At 44.6% G+C, this 22,970-nt stretch overlaps 1 protein-coding gene across 2 annotated transcripts in view; it reads left to right on the top strand.

Annotated features, from left to right (window-relative positions):
- Window positions 1-22,970, top strand: part of PDXDC1 (pyridoxal dependent decarboxylase domain containing 1) — a 51,626-nt gene that overhangs the window by 26,541 nt on the left and 2,115 nt on the right. The window contains exons 9-23 of one of the 2 annotated variants that reach the window (XM_032604032.1): window positions 875-959; window positions 1,831-1,879; window positions 2,032-2,133; window positions 3,009-3,134; window positions 7,418-7,468; window positions 12,638-12,701; window positions 14,422-14,510; window positions 15,967-16,072; window positions 17,539-17,710; window positions 18,313-18,431; window positions 18,701-18,822; window positions 19,801-19,893; window positions 19,982-20,078; window positions 20,939-21,043; window positions 21,559-21,785. In XM_032604032.1, coding sequence (XP_032459923.1) covers window positions 875-959; window positions 1,831-1,879; window positions 2,032-2,133; window positions 3,009-3,134; window positions 7,418-7,468; window positions 12,638-12,701; window positions 14,422-14,510; window positions 15,967-16,072; window positions 17,539-17,710; window positions 18,313-18,431; window positions 18,701-18,822; window positions 19,801-19,893; window positions 19,982-20,078; window positions 20,939-21,043; window positions 21,559-21,785 — 1,607 coding nt within the window. Of the gene's footprint in view, window positions 1-874; window positions 960-1,830; window positions 1,880-2,031; window positions 2,134-3,008; window positions 3,135-7,417; window positions 7,469-12,637; window positions 12,702-14,421; window positions 14,511-15,966; window positions 16,073-17,538; window positions 17,711-18,312; window positions 18,432-18,700; window positions 18,823-19,800; window positions 19,894-19,981; window positions 20,079-20,938; window positions 21,044-21,558; window positions 21,786-22,970 lie in introns of those variants that run through there. The other variant, XM_032604033.1, reaches the window with a different exon arrangement.

The following is a 22,970-nucleotide window of genomic DNA, read 5'->3' as shown; positions in this document are numbered from 1 at the left end:
GCAAAGCCTGCAGTGTAAACAGATCACCTAGGGAATGGGTCAAAGTGTGTGATATGTTTCAGCTGACTTCAGAATGCTTTCTATATTAAAGCAAAATACCTCTCGGGAATTCCCTGGTGGTCTAGTGGTTAGGATTCTGCGCTTTCACTGCCATGGCCTGGGTTCAATTCCTGGTCAGGGAACTGAGATCCCGCAAGCCGTGCAGTGCAGCAAAAAACAAAAAACAAAACAAACAAAAAAACCACAAAGGACCTCTAAAATTTGGTTAAAACAAACAAAACAAATTCATCTATGTATTTTTTATAGAGAGCACACCTAAATAAAAATAACCCAGAAAGTGATAAAAAGTAAGTGTGGAAAAGGGATATCTTGGGCAAATGCTAATGAAACACAAGTACTGTAGCAAGGTTGCTGTGAGATAAAATAGACTTCATATTAATAATAATTCATGACATCTACTCAGAGATATAACAGGTATGAATGCTTATGAATATAACTTTGAAATATATAAAGGAAAAGTTGATAGAGTACAAGTATAAATTGACAAAACCACAATCTTGGTGGGAGACTTGAATATATTTCTCATGAAACAACAGATCAAGTAAATAGAAAATAAGTATATAGAGGATTTAAATAACACAGTTAACAAGTTTGACTTTATAGATACATATAGTGAACAATACACACTCTTCAAAACTTGAATAACCAGTTTGCAAAAGTTGATTTTAAGCCAGTCCTCAAAGAAAAGCTCAATAAAACAGAGATACAGTGTTACTTCTCTCATAAGGAGATAATGTATATAGAAGCTTTTATCATGCTGCAAAGACTCAGAAAATATTTGTTTTAGTATCCTTTCTTGTGTGTTTTATCCTAGGAACTGCAGCAGTAGGGCACACAGATAAGATTGGGCGTTTGAAAGAGCTCTGTGAGCAGTACGGCATATGGCTCCACGTGAAAGGGTGAGTGGAGGGGAATTTGGCTGCATGGTGGGCTGGCAGAGGGCCCAGGAGGAGCTCACTTTGTCGTCACATATATCACTAAGGGCTCTTTGGCTTGCAGATTACAAAATTACCCAAACTGGCTTAAGCAAGAAGTTTTATTGGCTCCCATAGCTAAGAAGACCAGTGTTAGGATTGGCCTTAGGCACCACGTCAGCCAGGTCACTTGGCTGAAGTTCCTCCATGGTGGTGGCTCCGTCTGTAGATAGCCTTTCCTGTTCTGGTGCAGAGTTCCATCCGCCTTTCCAGGTGTGTGCAGAGGGTCAGACGTCCCAGCGGGAGTCTCATACTGAGCCAATTGCTGTGGTGAGGGAAATGTAACACTTAATAGTTTAGGTGATTTGTGAAGCTGTGGTCTCATAGAGGAGATTGGGGTGGCTTCCCAGAAGACCATTGGACTGCTGCTAAGAGAAGAGAGGGGAGAGGATGCAGGGCAGCCCAAGTAGTCCATTTCCAGGACATCATACACGTACACGGTGCGTTGCTTTTTAATATTGTCCCTCTGGGAAAGAAGGATGACTGGGAAATAATACTGGTATCTACCAAAGATATAAAATAATATAAAATAAGACACCCATTACACTGAGTAAGTAGATGTCACCCCCTGAAATACGTTTTGATTAAAATGCATTTTCCAGGTTTTCCTGAAAGTTGTATATGTACCACACTTTATGTTGCTGTTATAAAAGCTACCAACCCAGCTGAAAGACATGTAAATGTCAGTGTGGAACAGCACAGCCCTTTTTAAAAAATTTTTTTAAATTTAAAGTGTGTACTTAGTGAATAAGCAGCAGTAAATAATTAGTTCTTAGGTCTGTGTTTTTCCTTCCAGTGTGAATCTGGCAACATTGGCTCTAGGTTATGTCTCCTCATCAGTGCTGGTATGTTGTTGATTTACTAAATACTGTGTTTTTAAGAAGGAATTTAACATCACTTAATGCCTGATGGCTTTTCACAGTTTTTATGAATGGAGAAAGGTGTTGGGTTTAGTGTATCCTGATAGTGTAACAAGAAGTTGTTCTCTCTGTGGTAGGCTGCAACCAAATGTGACAGCATGACGTTGACTCCAGGCCCATGGCTGGGTTTGCCAGCAGTTCCTGCTGTGACGCTTTATAAGCACGACGATCCTGCCTTGGTAAGCTTACTCTCACTGGGAGGGAGTGGGGAGTGGCTAATAATCATTGGGTCTGGGGGCAAAATACAGAAAAAGGAAAAAGTGAACATTTTCCTTAATGTTACCTCTGTGACTTTTTGTTTTTAAAAAATGTTTTTAACATAAATGAAACTATGCCATATATATTTTTCTATTTAGTCTCCCCATACTACCCCATGTGTATGAAAACCTTTTTATCACTGTGTAATATTCCATCACTTGAGTACCACAGTTATTTAATTATTCTCCATTTGTGAACTTTTAGGCTGTTTTCAAATTTTTGTTACTAAAATAATGAGCATCATTCTGTGTTTCAAATTATTCCTTAGACTGGGTTCCCAGAAGTGGAATCAATAATGAGTAAGAGTATTTTAAGGTTCTTGATCCACATTGTCTAAAAGGTTGTAACATGATATAGTTTTTAAAAGGATAGTAGTGGTTCTTGTTAGTGGATCAGTTAGTGAGAGGCACATGCAAAATAAGCTTTCGTTGATTCTTCTTAAACAGTTAATACCTTGCTCAGGTGATAATGGCCAGGTGTTTGAGGATGCTCAGAACAGCCTTGGGAGGGGCCGCCTCTTGAATGGCTAAGAGCTCCAGCTCTGGGATGAACCCATTTGGATTCTCATCCTGGCTTTGCCACATCTTAGCCGTGAACCCTTAGACAAAGCAAGGTCTCTGAGCTAAGTTGCCTAGAATACTTACCTCATGGAGTTGTTTGACGATCAAATGAATAATGCAAGCCAAGTGCCTGCATAGCATCTGACACAAACCAAGTGCATAATAAATGGTAACTAGTTAGTTCTGCTATGTGATTTCATTGGCTTTGATTAATAAACCCATATTGGCATTTTTAGACTTTAGTTGCTGGTCTTACATCAAATAAGCCAACAGACAAGCTCCGTGCCCTGCCACTGTGGTTGTCCTTACAATACTTGGGACTTGATGGGATTGTGGAGAGGATTAAGCATGCCTGTCAGCTGGTGAGTAGAAACCTGAAGTTCAAATGAGTCACAGATACTCCATGGCAAAAACAGAGACAGAAAAATGCTTCATTGATTTACCCTCCCCCCAATACCTTGTTGTCTAGATTTCCCATCTCATAAGCAAGCAGACTAATTTCCCTGCATATATAGGTTTCTTGTTCAAAGTTCTGGGAGAGACTGCTGGGGCTGTCCCAGCATTTGTGTCCATATGAAATCAGATTAAAATGAATGCCGGTGTCAGCATGGGGGAGAAAAGAAGTCCCAAGGTGACAGCGAAGGAGTGGAGAAGAATGCAGAAGCCGGGATAAATGTTCCACTTGACTGACCGACTCTTGAGGGTAAAGAAATATGATGGTTGGGGGGAGTAAGGCTGGCATGGATATTTTTAACACCCACCGGCTTGGGCTCCCAAATTGCAAGGCTCTAGGGACAATTTTAATTCTCTGTTTGAGGTGTTCTAATTGTGAAAAATATATAATTATGTTGTAGTTTAGAAAGCAAAAAAAATGCCATATTTACACAGTTTGAGAGCTGAGTTCTACCTAAGTCTAAAGCATGATGTCACCTTTCTGTACCTCCAATTCCTCACCTGTAGAATAGGGGTGATGATGTGATGGAAGGTTGTTATGAGGACTTAGTTCGTACATGTAAAGCTCTTATAGCGGCACCTAGTCATATAGTAAGGTATGCAGATAGTTTTAAAAATAAATCTTTGTTTTAAATATGTTCTTGAAATTGACACTTCCTCATGTCATTTTTATATTTAAGAAAAATTAGTATTTTCATATTACTGTAGCAGGAGTCCTTTGGTTTATAATATTAGGATAGTTCATTTTAATATTAGTTTCTAATGAAATAGAAACATTCTAAATGAAGTAGTTTCATTTTTACATTAAGTAATATTAAGATTTATGTTCATTATGTTTACAGAAGCACCACATTTTTAAAAACATTTTCTCACTGGGCTGTTGGCTCACATCTTGAGGTTTGGTCCTTTGGAAGGAGAAGCCTTCATCGCCATGGTAACTAAGTCAGTTTGGGGAAGGTTTGGGCAGTCCAGGGAGAGTTTTTCAATTCCCTTCAGTGTTTTTCAATTCAATTCAGTGGGGCGCAGGAAAATAATGATGACAATTAGCCACCAAACACTTGAGGTCACTGCAGCTCTGGCATCTTCCTGCCAGCAAACACTCTGGCGGATCTCAAACCCTCCTGAGCACTTGACTCTGCTGCTGACTCACTGCTGCTAAATGCACACGTGAAAACCGCATGGAGGTTTAGCAGGTGTGGTCGCCCGTGTCCAGTCCTGCCTTTGTAGTCCGCACCAGGTCACATGTTTCCTGAGAGCAAAAATCAGTGTCCTCCTTCTTTTCTTCCTCCTTCTCATCTTCGTCTTCGTGGGAAGCAGTTCCTGAGCATTTACTCAGTGCCAGGCGCTGCACAGCACCGTGGATGCAGGCTCTCACTTGGTCCCTACAGCTTCCCCAGAATATAAGGTCCACTGATAACATATTAAGAATTAGTTTTCATGAGGGGTTTTCCTGTGTCCAACACTCAAATAAACATCTGTTGAATTAATGACCCCCAGGCCATGCAGTATATGTTATTTTGTCCCCACATTAGTGATGAGAGAGCTGGGATTGAGATATTAACGATGATGACAGTCATCATCACTTATGTAATGCATGCCACGTCCTAGACACCTAATGTATATCAACTTGTGGAGGATAGATACTGTCACCCCACTATGTAGTTGAGGGAACGGAAGCACAGAGAGGCTGAAAAACTTGTCCAAGGTCATAGCTAGTAAGTGGCAGATAAGTAATTTACCCACAGTCCCACAGGTGGTAAGGGGCAGAGCCAGGTTTTGAACCCAGATGTGGTTATTCCAGACTCTACGCTCCTGACCAGCTCTTAACGGTGCTGTGCACTCTCATTTACCTTTGCTCTTCCTCCCAATATGGATACTGTGCTTTGCACACATTTGCACTCGGTAGTTTGGTTTTGTTTTTTTTCTGTTTCTGTTTTTGTTTTTTAACATTTTCTTGGCCACGCCATGTGGTATGTGGAATCTTAGTTCCCGACCAGGGATTGAACCCACACCCCTTGCATTGGAAGCACAGAGTCTTAACCACTGGACCACCAGGGAAGCCCCTGGTTTTTTGTTTTTTGTTTTTGTTTTTGAGGTATAATTGACATATAACATTATATTCGTTTCAGGAGTACATCATAATGATTTGATATTTGTATGCATTGTGAAATGATCACCGCAATACATCTAGTTAACATCCATCACCACACATAGTTACAAAAAATTTTCTTTTCTTGTGATAAAGACCTTTAAGATTTATTCTCTTAGCAACTTTCAAACATGCAATACAGTATTAAAGTTACTACAGGGGCTTCCCTGGTGGCGCAGTGGTTGAGAGTCCGCCTGCCGATGCAGGGGACATGGGTTCGTGCCCTGGTCCGGGAGGATCCCACATGCCGTGGAGCGGCTGGGCCCATGGGCCATGGCCACTGGGCCTGCGTGTCCAGAGCCTGTGCTCCGCGACAGGAGAGGCCACAGTGGTGAGAGGCCCGCGTACTGCCAAAAAAAAAAAAAAAGTTACTACAGTATTGGGAATTCCCTGGTATTCCAGTGGTTAGGCCTTCGCGCTTCTACTGCTAGGCCCCGGTTTTAGTCCCTGGTCGGGGAACTAAGATCCTGCAAGCAGCAAGTTGTGGCCAAAAAAAAAAAAGTTACTACAGTATTATTGACTATATTCCCCGTGACTCATTTTTAATAACTGCTGTTTGTACCTTTTGATCCCTTTCACCCACCCACCGCCAGCCCCTGCCTCTAGCAACCACCAGTCTTCTCTGTAGCTATGAGCTTTGTTTTGTTTTGTTTTGTTTTAGATTTCATATGTAAGTGAGATCATATGGTATTTGTCTTTGTCTGAATTATTTCACTTAGCATAATGCCCTTAAGGTCTACCCATGTTGTTGCAAATGACAAGATTTCATTCTTTTTTATGGCTGATTATTTTCCATTGTGTGTGTGTTTGTGTGTGTGTGTGTGTGTGTGTGTGTGTGTGTGTGTGTGTGTGTATCCCATCTCCTTTATCCATTCACCCTTTGATGGACACTTAAGTTGTTTCCGTATCTTGGTGATCATAAATAATGCTGCAGTGAACATACCTTGTCGAATTAGCGTTTTCATGTTCTTCAGTTCAGATAACCCACGTGGACTTGCTGGATCATATGGTTGTTCTATTTTTAATTTTTTGCAGAAGCTCCATATGTTTTCCACAGTGGCTGCACCAATTTACATTCCAACCAACAGTTCACAAGCATTCCTTTTTCTCCACATTCTTGTGAACACTTGTCATTTCTTGTCTTTTTTTTTTTTTTTTTTTTTTTTTTATTTCTTGTCTTTTTGATGACAGCCATTCTAACAGGTGTGAGGTGATATCTCATTGTGCTTTTGATTTGCATTTCCCTGGTGATTAGCGAAGTTGAGCATCTTTACATGTGCCTGTTGTCCATCTCTATGTCTGGAAAAATGTCTATTCAGATCTTCTGCCCATTTTTTAATTGGATTGTTTGGCTTTTTGCTGTTGAATTGTATGAGTTATTTGTATATTTTGGATATTAACCCCTTATCAAATAAATGATTTGCAAATGTTTTCTCCCATTTCATAGGTTCCCTTTTCATTTTGTTGATTATTTCCTTTGCTGTGCAGAAGCTTTTTAGTCTGACATAGTCTGCTTCTTTAATTTTGCTTTTGTTGCCTTGCACTCAGTAGTTTTTGAATCAATGAATGACCTATATTGCTAATATGACAAATTCACATATGTCTCATTAGAAAAAGCTTTTCTGGAACCACTAAATATAACTTTTAACTGAAATATTGGGGAATATTGCAGATGTTTAAATGCAAAAATTGGCAGCTGAAATTAGAAATCATCAAGTTGCAGATGGCTTTATCTGCCTGAGATCCTTGTTTGCAGACCTGCAAAGACCCTCGTAAAAACCGCTTCTGGGCTTCCCTTGTGGCGCAGTGGTTGAGGGTCTGCCCGCCGATGCAGGGGACATGGGTTCATGCCCTGGTCCGGGAAGATCCCACATGCCGCGGAGCGGCTAGGCCTATGAGCCATGGCCGCTGAGCCTACACATCCGGAGCCTGTGCTCCGCAACAGGAGAGGCCACAACAGTGAGAGGCCCGCGTACCGAAAAAAAAACAAAAAAAATGCTTCCTAATATGAAATTACATAAGCTGTTTTTCTGTCATTTGCAGAGTCAGCGATTGCAAGAAAGTTTGAAGAAAGTGAACCACGTCAAAATCTTGGTATAGTATATAATTTGATCTGTTTTTTGAAGTAAATAACTCAATTTCAGTGAGTTAGAATGATTTTCTCCAGGTTTGATGCATGTCCATGGAATTGTGGCAGCTCCAGTAAAACCACATTCTTTGGGAGAGAGTCATGCGTGTACTGATGACCTAATTCTGCGGTTAGCAGAAAGCCTAGAAATTTGCCCCATATACTGTTTGAACCCATACAGTGCTTTTCATATAATCCATTTGCAGTTTTTATTCTGTTAAAATTTAGCATTGCACAAAGATGTAATAAGCACCATTGATTTCACCTGCCCAAGGATTTTTAGAACGTCCATTTTTCTGAAGTGAAAAATCATTTTGTCTGTGAGTGCTTTGAGCTACTCTTTCTGAAACCCTTTGACCCCAGAGTTGGCATTTGCATGAAGGGGAATAAGGCAGAGAAAAGGGGGCGGCCCTGCTCCTCTTGCCCTGGTAATCTTCCTGAAAGATACCACCATCTGTCAGAGATTGTGCCCTAAGGCCGGTAACTAGACAAGTAGATGAGGATTTAGGGGGTCTGATAACCAAGTATCAGTCACGTTTGAATGTTTTCATCTTTTGCTTCATTGTATTTTAGGATTTCAGAAAATACGTAGATCAGATTCTAATTTAAACAGGGTCACTGGTGTTTCTTTGACAATTCTGCAGGATACAGTTAAGTTTAAAACCAATGTTTGAGTTTATTTGGGGTTCAGGTGAGTGCAGTTTATTTCCACTTTAGTACACAGTTCGGTTTAAGTGCGTGAATGGGGGCTGCTCGCATTGCCTTCTGAGTAGGAGCTTGGAGCTACTCAGCTGACCTGAGGTGACTCAAGTCCTAGCCTGGAAGAGGACAGTGGCCCCTCCGGAGAAGCAGAGGGATGAATGTAAGTCAGGAGACTTGGGTTCCAATTTCAGCAGTACCACTGGGGCCCTGTGACACTGACTCATTCTGTTAACCTCCTAAGCCTGTGCGCTCAGCTGTCGGTGAAGGTATGTTGGTTGGATGCCCTTGACTGCAAACAGAGACCTAAATTATGGACTAGAATGAGTGCGCTGGTGGGGTGAAGGCAGTGCTGGGCCTGTGTACTTCCTGTCCCGCCCTTGCTGAGCCCTCTGGGGCTCCTCTTCATGTCCTCTCCTTCCTCATTCTCCTCCAAGCAGGGAGGAGCTGATGATGCTAATTGATCTCCAGTCGGTTTGGAACATCTTTGTAAGGCCACATATGGTCCAGGCATAACCCTGCTCCCTCCCTCCCTCCAGTGGCTGCTTTACTCAGTAGGGGGCACAGTAACTGGCAAACACCATGAGGCCTTGTGGCCTGTCGGTAATCCACCACCACCATCGTCATCATCATCATCACAGATGCTGTTTCTGAAATGCTTGCTGTGTAGCATACGTGGTACTAAGTCCCTTACATGCCTATTTCATTTAACCCTCACAAGTCTCCTTTGTACATGCTGTTCCCTGTACCTGAAAACACTGTTCCCCCTAATTCTTCTCATTACTGATTTCTTATCCATCAGATCTTAGTTCAAATATCACCTCTTGAGAGAGGCCTTCCCTGAGCCCCGACCCTACCTAGAGTAACACCCACCACCTTCCATCACTCTCTGGGTTTTTTCCTTCATTGAACTTATTACTACCTGAAATTGTGGTCTATATTTGTTTGTTGTCTGTTTTTCCCCTGAAGAAGCCTTGTAAAGGCAAGGACTTTTGCCTGTTTTTTCATGGTTTTATATCCTGTGCCAAGTATGATACTTGGCATACAGTAGGCACGCAAGTGTGAATAAATATATAGAATCTGTGAATTGGATGCAGTGTTTATTCCCTTTTTACTAGTGAGGAAACTAAGGCACAGATAGGTTGAGTGTGTGCCCAGGCTGCCCAGCGAGGCAGTGGTAGAGCTGGGATGCACACTTATTGCCTGCGAACTTAGTCAGTGGACCATCCCTCTGAGGTCAGTTACAGGAGAATGAATTCCTCCTGCCTCAGGCTCGTTATGAGGGGGTATATCAGATAATGCGTGGGAAAGCAACATGAAGGCTGTCAGGTGCCGTAAGATAGAAGTAATTATTAAGTGTCTTTTGCTCCTCACCACGGTATTAGTCTAGTGCTTTCATAGGTACTGACTCCGGAATCCTCACAGTACATCTCTGGGGTAGAGTAGCGTTATCTCCATTTCTGTGGCTCAGATGAGTTATGTGTCCAGAGTCCCAGAACTAGTATGTGGCAAAGCCAGGACTTGACCCCAGGTTATCACAGAAGAGCTTCTCTGCTGCTCAGCCACTCCCTTCTCCAGGCGTCCATGGCCGCCTTCCTTCCCACCTGGATGGCCCTTCAGGAGCCTCTCCCATCCCAGAAGCACAGGCCCACTGCCCCAGCTCACCGCCTCCAGCACCAAGGCCTTTTCCAGGGCCCGGGGTGGTGCTTGTGCCCCGCTTTATCAGTGCCCGATTCAGTCTCCTCTGCAGCTGCATTCTGATAAGGCTGTTGTTTCACAGGACTCTTATCCAGCACATGGAGTAGACTCTAAAGTCAGCATGTGAGGGGAAACTCTAATATTGTCACTCTTACACCTGGAAATTCCAGAATGCCTCTGGGGGGCAGTTAACATGGTTTCGTGTTTACGTCTCTGGTGGCTTTTAAGATTTTCCTGGTCCTTAGTGTACTGCCACTTTCACCATGGTATATCTAAGTAAGGATTTTTTTCGTTTTTTAATCTTGCTTGGGACTTGTGCTAATTGAACCTGAGGATTCTTTTATTTAATCCTGTAAAATTCATTTTTTCAGCTATGACCTCTTTCTCTTTCTCTTCTGGAACACCAGTGAGCTGCATATTGAACCTTGTCATCCCACCTTCCATCAGTCTCTTGGATGCCTCCATCTCTTTGCTGCTTTCTAGTGTAGCCCTTCACATCCTTCTTGGAGTTCAGTAATTTGCTCTGGAGCTGCATCTAATCTGCCATTTAACCTATTCACTGCGTTTTAACTTTCAGTGACCTCTTTTTCATTTCAGGATATTCTCTTTAGTTCTTTTTCAAGTTATTCTGTTTCATAAGCATCTTTTAAAAAAAAGATTTCTGGTCCTTCGTTTCTGTTTAAACACAGTGATGGACGTCTGTTCCGATGGTCGTTTCAGTGTCTCGGTTCTTGGGGCCACAGATTGTCCTCTCAGCTGTGTCTGCTGACTCTTGCTCCCTGTGTGTGTTTTAATTTTTCTGTTATGAGCTAGATTTTTTTTTCTTCTGTGACTGGCCTAGGTCCATTTATTTATGTTGGTTTCACAGCTCTAGGAGTCTTACACTACAGAGGACATCACACCCAGGTGCAGAGCACGCCTGACATTTTGATTTCTTGTGAGAGAATTTTTTCTCTCTCTACAGAGCATCAGGCAGAGTTAAGCTTTCTTACTGATCAGTGGGTGGAGTTTTTCCCTCTTTTCATGAAGAGTGTTTTTCAAGGGTCCTGGCTTTATGTAAACTCAGCACTGTCCCTCACATGGGTTTCAAACCCATGACCTTAGACATTAAAGTGAAGTTCCAGGCCCCATCCGTGCTCCTCTCCCCCCAGCCCCTGCAGCTCAGCTTACACTATTCTTTCTGTTTTCTTTCTGGATTCACCTTTTTTTTGTGAGCCTAGCAATGATTTGAACTTCTTTTGGTTATTGGTGACATTTAATCAAGCATTTCAGGTATTTAGAATTGATGACTTAAATATTAGCTTGATCTACCATGTTGCTGGAACCAGAATTCTATGTATATAACCCTGTACAGGATTTCTTGTGCAGGCTGACATTTGAGACCACTGAGCTCAAAGAAACAAGAAACAAAAGACTATAAGTCTTGGCACTCAAGTCATTCTGCCTTATCCTAACTGAGAATAGGGGAATGGGTGTAGAATTTTGTCACTTTGTTCCTCTTTACTTATTGGGCTTACTCCGTTCTATATAAATATTAAACCCCTCTAACTTTAAAGGTATTAATAGATTTATTTGTTTATGTGAAAGTTAAAGGAGATAGTACCTATGAAAGCACAGGAATTGGCTCAATAAATAATTGGCAGATTTGAATGTTCCTCTTGCTTGATCTGAATCACATCCACTGTCCCTTTGAAAAGCTTAGTAGAGAAGATCTTGCACCAGCTACTTCCTGTCTCTCCGGTTAGCATATCCTGTTGTGGCCCTACGAGTGAGCCTTCACTGGCAGAGCCTTGGGAAATGGTTTCAAGACGAGAATTGTAGTACTGGAATTGTTAAATGCTTAGAGATCCTCTCTCCCTTCTCCCGCCTCCCCCCACTTCAAATACCACAGTCTGTCAAGGGCATTGCCGCTCCCTTTGTGTCCTGACCCCACGGGAAAGCTGACCGCTCACTGTACATTCCTTCAGTGGAGAACATGGACCTAGTGCTGTGCAATCTTAATGCAGTGGACGTCTTCAGCTGTTATGAAATCTGTTAGTGAAGATAGTTGTCTGATGCCTGTCCCGAGTATAAGTACCGCTTCAATGATTTAGAAAAACGTAGCTTCAGTTCTAGACTGTGGTTATCCACATTGCCAGCAGGACTTGCATCCTGCCCAGAGAGTTTACAGGGTGAGTAGAAAAAGCTCCAGTCAGTCCTGCTTGAGGTGGCGTCACTTCTGGATTCTTGAAAGCTCGGACGCTCGACAGTGATTCTAGTGCCACTTTTTCCTTGCCTTTTTTTAATCTTTCACGTTAGACCCATGTTTATCCATAATTATTAAAATTTCCTCCCACTTTTCAAGGTATCAGTGTCAGATGTTATGATTCAGCCATGTATTCTCGGGACTGGCTTATAATTATGTCTTAAGAATTTTACTAAACCATTGATTTTTGTTTCTCTAGCAAATGAAATTAACCTTTGAACTTTTTTATGTGGTTTTTTGTTGGTGGTGGTGGGGTGTGTGTGTGTGTGTGTGTGCGTGTGTTTTTCGGCTTGCAGGAAGTTAGTTCCCCGACCAGGGGTTGAACCCAGGCCCAGGCAGTGGAAGCACCGAGTCCTAACCACTGGACCACCAGGGAATTCCCTTGATGTGTTTAAGTGCCAATGTCTGTAGCCTGTTTTCCAAGCTCACTGATTGATTTTGTAGGTGTTTGAAATTTACTGTTACTGGGTAATAATCAGACTCCATCTTTTAGGTGGAGGATGAGCTCAGTTCGCCAGTGGTGGTGTTCAGATTTTTCCAGGAGTTACCAGGCTCAGGTAGGTGATTTTAAAAGGGGGGTTATTTTTCTCTCTGTGTTTAAGGGCTTTGAATTTTAAACCACTTCAAGTTAACTAAATAATCCAAAATATTTTGATTGCTAGAATCTTACCATCATTTCAAAAAAAACTGAATAATGTTCACAAGAACTCCAGACCTATTTGCCTTAGCATTTTCCTGACAGTTTCCTATGATTAAACCAGTGTTTTCCAAACACCAGTCCCTGGACTAGTGCTGGAATGGATGAGAGAGAGTCCCTTGAAAATAGAGCTGGGGGCCCTCCTTCCTGAGTATTTTGACTCAGTAAGCTGGATCTAGGAATCTCTATCTTTAAAGAATGTCCCAAGTGCCCCCTACCCAGTCCAGGGCTCTGTTATCTTTCACCTGACAGCCACGGGTCCCCTCTCACCTGACCTCTCACTTCCATACATTCCACATGCTCCATTCCGGGCCGCTCTCCACATCCTGCCGCCTCCCTGCCCAGAAGCCTGTGTACCTTCTGTTCCAGATGGAAGGCCTGCGGGTCCTAGCCCTTGCCTTCCCCTCCGACTTCCTCTTCCTGCTCACTGTTCTTCAGTCAGACTGGTCTTCTCTGAGTCTCTAGAACACTCCACCGTCTCCTAGAGCAGGACCTCTGCACTGCTGTCCCCCTCGCTCTCGCTCTTCTGGCTCCTTCTCACCATTCAGGTCCCTGCAGCGTCCACCTCCTCATGGAGGCCCTCCCTGCCTGTCCTGTCCAAGGTGACTCCCTCACATTATATCAGAGCTCCCGCCTTCTTTCAAGGCCCTAACAACAATGTATGGTGATTTCATTTCATTTCCTTATGCTACTTCTTCAATAGAAGGTAAGCACCACCCTGACAAAAACCTTGTCTGCCTCATATCGTAACCCCGTGCCCAGCACAGTGCCTGGCACAAGCAGGCACCTCAACCATTTAACAAAAGGAAGCCAGTTGTGTTCTGAGGCCTGGTGTGCTGCTGGGTCTCTGACTTCCTTGCACGGTGCTCAGTGCTGGTAGACTGGTTGGTAACTTATAATTTTATGCTTTGATTTTCCTTCAAAATTCCTTGAAAGAAAAACTTTTTAAATGAAATTAAGAATTCTATTTGTGAGAATATATTCAAATGTATTTTTCATGAGAAAAAAAAGTGAAAGCTTTAAACCCTCTGTAACATATATATTGTTTTAAAATTTTAATTGTGGTTAAAAAAACAAATTTACCACCTTAACCATTTTAAAGTGTACAGTTCAATAGTGTTAAATATATTCACATCATTGGACAACAGCTCTCCAGAATTTTTTCGTCTTGCAAAACTGAAACTTCATACCCATTAAACACTAACTCCCATTCCCCCTTCCCCCCAGCCCCTGGCACCCACCATTCTACTCTCTGTCTCTCTGAATTAGACAGCTTTACTTCATGTAAGTGGAATCATATAGTGTTTGTCTTTCTGTGGCCGGCTTATTTCATTTAGCATAACACCTTCCGGGTACGTTATGTTGAGCATGTGACAGACTTTCCGTACTTCTTACGGCTGTATGTACTCCGTTGTCTGTATGTGCCATTTTGTTCATTCATGGTGAGATATTTGTTTGATTTCCGGTTGAGACATTTCTCTCAGGTTAACGTTGGGAGCTAAGTGAAACGGGGTTGGAGGGGTGTTTTGTAGTTAGCTGTGTTTCTGGGAGGCGAATCCCCTCTCTGTGTTGTGTGTCAGATCCAGGACTTAATGCCATCCCAGCGCCCAACACAGCCCCGTCAGCAGTCAGCCAGGAGAGGCACTCCTGCGACGCACTGAACCGCTGGGTAAGATCAGCTGTCACGTGCCCTTTATTCTGCGTCCTGGATGGTTGGGGTAACACATGGTCCTGTCTGGGAAATCAGAAACCCACAGGGGGAGCCTCTTGTGAAGGCGCGGGGCTTCGTCCTGGGCTTCTTAAGCAGACCACAGCCCCACGTGCTGCACGACTAACAGCAGGTCCCGTCAGCATTGTTCCCGCCGCTTCCTCACGGGACTGTTTCCCTGCTGCTGTGTCAGGCTGAGCAACAACGTGCAAGACGTGGCCTGCGGTGCAGCCACTTTGGAGCTCTGGTGATACCAGAAGCACATGAGCCAGACCCTTGCACGCCTCTGGCAGTCTGGCGACATGGATCAGAAGCATTATGCTTTGGCTCCTTTTTGACACTGAAATCATACCTCCTGGATTTGAGTATAAAGAATATTCTAAACGATGTAAAGATGTTCACCAGAGCAGTACCAATCCTAGCAAAACACTGGACAAGCCCCCAGTGGTTAGGACTCCGCGCTTCCACTGCAGGGGGCGAGGGTTAGATCCGTGGTCAGGGAACTAAGGTCCTGCAAGCTGCACGGCTCGGCCTAAAAAGACACAAAACAAAACAAAAAACATTGGACATGCCTAACCTAGGGGTTTTGGTGAATAAATTATGGTACATCCACACAGTGACATTCAGAACAGCCAGTATAAACCACATAGCTGCATGTTTGCGGCAGAGGGGAAATGGTCATTGTAAATTATGTGAAAAAATGCAGATTACTACACAGCATGTAGAATGTCATGTTTTATGACAACAGAAGACACATACATACACACACACACACACATACACACCCAGAAGATCCAGGGGTGGGGGATGGTTATACCACATGTCAACAGTGTGTGTCTCTCAGTGGTGTATTGTGGGTAAATTTTCTTTTTTTTTACTTTACCTGATTGCGTAGATCTTTCTATAGTGAACTTATTTTTGAGTAAGAAAAAAGGTAAAATTTACGGTTTTTAAAAACAAGGTGGTGGGCTTCCCTGGTGGCGCAGTGGTTGAGAATCTGCCTGCCAGTGCAGGGGACATGGGTTCGAGCCCTGGGCTGGGAAGATCCCACATGCCGCAGAACAACTAGGCCCGTGAGCCACAACTACTGAGCCTGCGCGTCTGGAGCCTGTGCTCCGCAATAAGAGAGGCCGCGATAGTGAGAGGCCCACACACTGCGATGATGAGTGGCCCCCGCTTGCCGCAACTAGAGAAAGCCCTTGCATAGAAACGAAGACCCAACACAGCCAAAAATTAATTAATTAATTAATTAAAAAAAATAATAATAAGGTACCGTAAGTATTCAAAGAAAATCAAAGGTGAAAGGAAACTAGCCTCCAGTAGCCTCTTGGGTCTGGGCTGAGCGGACGAGGGCAGGTCCAGAGACACTGGATTCCCTCCTTGCGGGAGTGTGTTCATTCTGCCCCTTTCCCTGCAGCTGGGAGAACAGCTGAAGCAGCTGGTGCCCGCGAGTGGCCTCACGGTCATGGATCTGGAGGTGGAAGGCACGTGCGTGCGGTTCAGCCCCCTGACTACCGCGGCAGGTAACCAGTCTCCGTGGGTCGCCCTCGCTGTTCTGGGAGCACCAGTGCTGTGTCTGTCAAAGTCCAGGCTGTGATATTCTCTTCTCTCCCTGGAGAGGCTTTTCCTTTTCCTTTGGGCTGAGTTTAGGTAGATTAACCTTCCGGGGTAACTTCTCAGAAAGAGAGATCTCTGAAGTCAATTGAATTCCTGTGTTTTGATGTCCTGTGACCCTCTGTTGAGTGGTTCTCAGCCCAGACTGACTTTAGAATCCCTGTGGAGCTCTGAAAACTCCCAGCGCCTCGGCCCCACCTGCAGAGATTCTGGTTGACTGACTGGGTTTACTTGGAGTGGAGCCTGGGCACAGTAGGCCAGTGAAGGTCGAGAACCACTGTTGTAGACATTTTAGAGAACTATAGAGCTGAAAGCACGTGGACTTTTGTGACAAAGTCCTGGGGATTCTTGTCCCCCCCCTCGGCCATTTCATACCTGTAGGATCTGGAGCAAGTTTCTTATCTCCAGACCTGTTCCCCACCACCTCATAGTGGTGATGTGAAGATTAAACTGTGAGATCATGAATATGAAATAGCTTGGATAGTGGTTGGCATATTTTATAGTAGGCACTTAAAAATAAGCTGAAAAGAGATGCCTTAAAAATCTGATTGTGCTTTTTTCTGAGACGATTTAAACATTTTCAGAAAATGTTTGATGGTTTTTCATGAGGTGTTTTCAACATTTTTGGAAAGATATTTTCTCAAAAACATCAAAGTGGTGAAGTGCAGGCAGCTGTCCTGCACAGAAAAGCCATCGTGAAGATAGCCAGTGGCCTCCAGATCTTCCAGGAGTCTCTGCTTCTGCTATGCAGGGGGCCTAGCCCCAGAGGTTTAGCCTCTGAAACTGGAAAAGCTAGCTGTGGCTACCCCAGGCCACTGAGGCTTAGATCATATAAGCGTTGGAATCAGCAGAAGTGAGGGTGCAGTGATGTTGCCAAGACTCTTGCATCCCTGAACCCGGAGACCTCTCAGGCTCTGACCTTCAGAAGCCATCATCACCCTGCCCTTCTGCCCCCCACCCTTGCCCCCTGAAACCCCTCTCTTTCTCTCCATGTGAACATAGAGCGAGAACTGTGTGGACGTCTCCTTGTTTCTAACCTGTGCTATGATGTTTATAACCTGACTTAAGCAGAGTCTTTCTGTGAGAAGAATCTGATTTCTATGGTAGGATTTCATTGTGTATTAAATCGGAGAGGCTAATTCTTTGGTGTAATGAAAAAATGTGTCTACACCTGGGCAGCCAGCTATATGATTTTTTAACACCTGATTCTTCCATATCTGGGTTTAGTGGGTTTTCTTCTTTTTTAAAACCCCTCAGCTCAGCTAATGTGCTATACCTAGAGCTGCTGACTTTCTGACAGTAGAAGTGGGAGCACTGCCCCCTCATTTTTAGCCATTCCTTAAGCGTTTGCCTAACATTCTGTGCACGTGTTCAGTTTTAGGAACTCGGGGAGAGGATGTGGATCAGCTCGTAGCCTGCATCCAGAGCCAGCTGCCAGTCCTGACCTGTACACTGCAGCTGCGAGAGGAGTTCAAGCAGGAGGTGATGGGAACAGCAGGTCTCTTATACGTTGATGACCCAAACTGGCCTGGAATAGGGGTTGTCAGGTACGGTGTAAAGACCGTGGGTGGGTCATTTTGTGAACCAGCTTAGAAATCTAAGATGACTGCGTGGAGTGACAGTGTTCACGTCTGATGAAAGTTCATCTAGATGTGCTGGGCATTTACAAGAGCACAGCGGGCAGGCGGCCCAGCGCACACTGAGTGAAATAGGAGTTGCTGTGTTCTTTCTGTGCCAGCTTGAAAGTTACTAGGAGAACTACGTTGGGTGCACCACTGACGTGCGTACAGACAACTACAGCTCACCAAGGAGCAGCCAGTTCCCAGTTCTTCTGGTTCAGTGTGTGTCCCTCCTGTGGCCCCTTCGTCCCCTCTCTGGATCAGGGAAGCCTCCTGTTCCTCTTACAAGTGATGGGACTTCCCAGCCTTGCCCCTCCTTCTACATTTTCATGCCCCTGGAGACTTGGGCTTCCCTTGGGACTTTCTGGAAAGGTTTGATCTTGAGACCCTCTGAGTGGCTCCTTTGCCCTTTGTCTCATTCCACATCCTTGGTAACTTCCAGTAGCTTCTATTCCACCTGTTATCCTGTGTCTGAAGAGACACTTGATCTTGTAGATTGCTGAAGTACTGTTATGTGATATCGTTTATAGGTATGAACACGCTAATGATGATAAGAGCAGTTTGAAATCGGATCCAGAAGGGGAAAAAATCCATGCTGGACTCCTGAAAAAGTTAAATGAACTGGAATCTGACCTTACATTTAAAATGGGTAATTACTCCTTCTAAAGTCAACTGTGAACTTTGAAAGCTGTTTTCTAACTGGTTTGAAGGGAAATGGTCTCTCTTAGCTATTTAGATCTTCCCAGGGTGATAGAGCCCTCTGCCCCTTCTGCAGCCTCTCTGGGTCCCATCTCCTCATTAGATCCACGTCCTCACCCCCTCGGGGAGGCTCTCCTGTGCCTGGTTGCGCTGCTGTACAGGGAGTGGCCCGTGTCTGAGGACTTGGGAACCAAGTCAGTCTGTTGTTTCTGCCCGCAGGCCCTGAGTATAAAAGCATGAAGAGCTGTATTTACATTGGCATGGCAAGTGACGACATAGATGTTTCTGAACTAGTGGAGACCATTGCAGTCACAGCCCGAGAAATCGAGGAAAACTCCAGGGTCTGTAAGACTAATCAGTGTCTCATTCCTTTTCTGGGTTTTCCCTGGGCAATTAGCTGGAGTCACAAAGGAAGAAGCTACCCTTGGCAGTGTCTGTTCATTCATTCTTTCCCCAAGTTTTTAAAGGCTTCCTGTGAGCCAGGCATTGTGCAGGCATCAGGGATGCCGGTGATGTGATGCGGTCACTGCCTTCAGTGAACTCACAAGCCAGAGTGGGGAAGAGACGCATGTGAGCAACTGAGGTAGTAAATGCTGTGGACAGAAGTTAGGGGAGGCTGTGCATTCAGGAAGATGTGTTCGCCTCTGCCTGACAAGGCCAGGGAAGAGTTCCCGATTGGAGCTGGTCCTGAGGCTGGATGGGATGGTGCTTCTGATAACAGAACTTTCCGCCAGTAATAGACCTACTTCTCTTGGCCAGTTGGCACGGAGGACCAGGCTTGTCAGACTTACAGGACGCTCTCCACACCAGATATGCGAGTCACTAGAAATTACTCAAAAGGAGAGAAAAGGGACCAAAGCAAGACTGGTCTGAGAGGAGGCAGAAACCCGTGTCATGTGATTCACTTTTGGTAGTAGGGGTGCGGAAGAGAAGGGAGTTGGAAATGAAGCCTAGGAGCCAACTTTATTCATTCTTGGGTGGACTTCTTGAAGTTTCTTCCAAACCCGCCTATATTACTTCTGCCTCTGTCTCCATGAATGTTGAGAGTCATGTCTGTTTTCTATTGATATGACATTCAGATCACAGGGACAGTTATTGCTGTTCCCTGGCAAATGAGGCTGGTCACCAAGGTACGTCTGCCTAGGCCTCCTTTAACATTTTGACCTCTTCTATTTGACATTCTGTTTTATTTTTACACTGACATTTTAAAGTGCCATTTACTAATATACTTTTGAAAGATGTCCCCAGCACTATGTTAATAGTTCTAGGCCTTCAGCAAGCAGCTTAGACAAATAATGCCTTTCTTGGTCTTAACACAGCTTCTGGAAAACATGACAGAAGTGGTTCGGAAAGGAATTCAGGAAGCTCAGGTTCAACTGCAGAAGGCAAATGAGGAGCGACTTCTGGAAGAGGTGAGGCTCCAGGGTGGGCTCCCCAGCTGGCCTCAGGCTGGGCGCCAGCCTCCACAGGATGGCCTTGAGCAACGGTTATGTTTTGCAGGGGGTGTTACGGCAAATCCCCGTGGTAGGATCCGTGCTGAATTGGTTTTCTCCAGTACAGGCTTCACAAAAGGGAAGAACTTTTAACCTAACGGCAGGTAGGACTCTCTTACATCTGGAGAGTTTTGCCAGATGATGCCCTGGGATCCCACACTCGTGCTGAGGGGCCTTGTCCATGTCCCAGGCTTTACACCAAGCACTGGGCCGGGACTCTTGTGAGAGGAGGCGAGATTTGTCTGCCCCTGGGACTCTGTCATCTTCCCTCTCCTGCCCCGACAGCTGAAACAGTACGAAAGCAGGTGCCTGTTGCCCACAGCAGACTCCTCTTGACCTCAACGAGAACGCGCTCACTCAGCTGTTCAGTCCTCCAGACAGTGTGTCTTGGACGTTTTGGTTCAGTGTTAACATTCTGTGCAGTCCTCATTAGTGTTTTGCCCCAGCAGAGAGCTGCTTTTGCCAGGGGCAAGTGAAAGATTATAGTCTGTAGTGCTGAGCCATTTTATTTCAAACCAGGCAACTAGCAAGTATTACCAGTTGCTGGGATTTGGGGAAGATGATACTGAGCTGCAGGCCCCTCCTTTCCTGTTCTACCAGTGGAATAATTCCCTGAACCTGGGGCCCCTTCCCCAGGAAATGATGACTACACTGTCATATGACAGCAAGGGATAATCTGACACTGAACCCGCCAAACCTTTAGCAAAGAGGCATCCATTCCTTGTTGCTAAAGGACATTTCCCACTGGGGCCTGGCTCCCCAGGCACACTTGGGCCACACTGCTGTCTGGTTGTTTTCACACGTACACAGGACACGTGGGGAGACGAGGCTGAAACACCCCAGCAGGGCCGGGACTCACTCGTGGGCACAGCTGCGAGATGGCTTTGTCATATGCTTCCCGGCACGTGTCAGGAGACCTGGGGCCTCCCCCACACACACCTCCCCACCCCCCTCTTTTCTGCAGGCTCCCTGGAGTCCACGGAACACACATACGTGTACAAAGTACAAGGCTCGGGAGTAACACCGCCTCAGACCCCCTCAGGCGCTCGCACTAAACAGAGACTTCCAGGTACGTCACGTCTCCATGTTTGAGTTCGTTAACACTGAAGAAAACTGGTTGTATTTCCCCTGGTAAAACAGACCTTTGCATCATGTAACGCCTAACCGTTTGGTATTACCTGCATTCCTGTTTTCTTGATTCTTCAACCCAAAGTCCTATTTCTCATCATTTAAGGACAGTTGTCACTGTCCCTTTAGCTTTTTCAAAGCCTTGGGGAAATACCTGGGTAGCACTCCCTGGGGGAAGTCAGGGTCTGGATAGCTGTCATGCTTAACCTGGTGTTCACTCCCCTGAGCTTTTCCCAACTGAGGTTCCCTCAAAGTCCTCGGCACTGGGGGCGTGTTAATGTCATATCAACTCTCATTTCTCACCTCATCACTTAAATGCTTCAGAGCCAGTGATCCCAGGGGTTTCTGCCGAAGCAGCTGTGATTAAATAAAGCAATCACTTAGAGCACAGACAGCTTCCATTGCAGGGGTGTCCTTTTCCGAGCGTTCAGTGCCGTTCATTGATCTTCCTTCTAGGCCAGAAGCCTTTTAAAAGGTCCCTAAGAGGTTCAGATGCTGTGAGCGAGACCAGCTCAGTCAGTCACATCGAGGACTTAGAGAAGATCGAGCACCTGTCGGGTGGGCAAGATGCCTCGGAAGCTAACAGCCCTGAGCGGCACCCAGGGGTGCCCACCCCTCCAGAAGCCGAGCAGACGGGGGCCCTCCAGGACAGGGCCCAGCGCCTGGAAGATGACTGCCCACAGGTAGAGGAGCCAGAGAGCTTAAGATAAAATTCAGTGTTTGCTTGGAGACTGTACTGAATATTGTTTCAGGGAAGATGAAGTTATTCTGAAAATGTGAACTGTGCCACATGCTAGTATGAGAGAAATTACTGTTATTTGTGCTTAACTGGGATTTTTGCACACAAATGTGCCTGAAAGCCAGGCTTCTGGGAGGGCAATTGACTTGTCTAATTTTGTGGGTATGTATTGATAGAACAACCAACAACTACTGTTTCTGTCTACCCAACTGTAGTAATACCTTTTTCCCCCCAGTTACCATAAACACTTTTTATTCACAGAGAAAACTTAGAATTTCAAGTGCCTGCCACTTGAAACACTTGCTCTCATCTTTCTAAACACACGTGTGAGAAGTTACTAGGTTGCACATAATAACCCTTCGGTAAGACAGCTTTCTTTAGAACTCTCTGGGTTCTCTGTTGTCCTGCTGCAGAGGAGACAGACAGTGTTCTTTGCCATCTGTTTTGCTTGGTGTTTAGTTTGATCAGGTTGCAGTATACAACTGGATTGCGTTTGGCTTGAAGGAGAGTGGGTTTCAATGGGATTGTAAATAAGAGTGTCAGAGGCCCTCTCCTGCCACCCCCGATTGCTGCTTCCCCGGAGACGTCAGGAAGGACCGTGTCCGCTCAAGCTGTGGCAGGGTCGTCAAGCAAGTTAGACTGGACAGTGCTTCTGTCTGACTTAGCTCTGCCACAAATCCATTTCTCCCTTTATATACTATTTGTAAACAAATTAAAGGACTCATCTATTAAGGGTAACTGTAAAGACTCTTCTTGACCATATTATATATATATATATATATATATATATATGTGTGTATATTTTTAAATACTGATAAAGCTTTTAAATTGGCACACAAGTACAGACTACTTATTTCTATGTTTAATATCTAAAACTCAATAGATGCTACTCTTAAAAGCCTCCTATTAATATTGTATAGCACCTCATTACGTTGAAATTCTAAATTAAGTACACCTTTGACCCGTTCTCGTGGGAGCTTCTGTAGCTTCTGTTCCACTAGCAGCTCACCCTTTTGGGCCCAAATCAAACAAGAACCAGAAATGTAATCTTTCTCAGGCTGATCACGCCAGACTACTGCTGAAATGATTGGAAGTAACCCTTGATTACTGCCTGTTCCTACTTTTCCAA

Source organism: Phocoena sinus, chromosome 15, assembly GCF_008692025.1.
Source record: "Phocoena sinus isolate mPhoSin1 chromosome 15, mPhoSin1.pri, whole genome shotgun sequence".
NCBI lineage: Eukaryota > Metazoa > Chordata > Mammalia > Artiodactyla > Phocoenidae > Phocoena > Phocoena sinus.
Note: the sequence above shows the minus strand (reverse complement) of the source record. Positions and strands in the feature narration are given on the sequence as shown.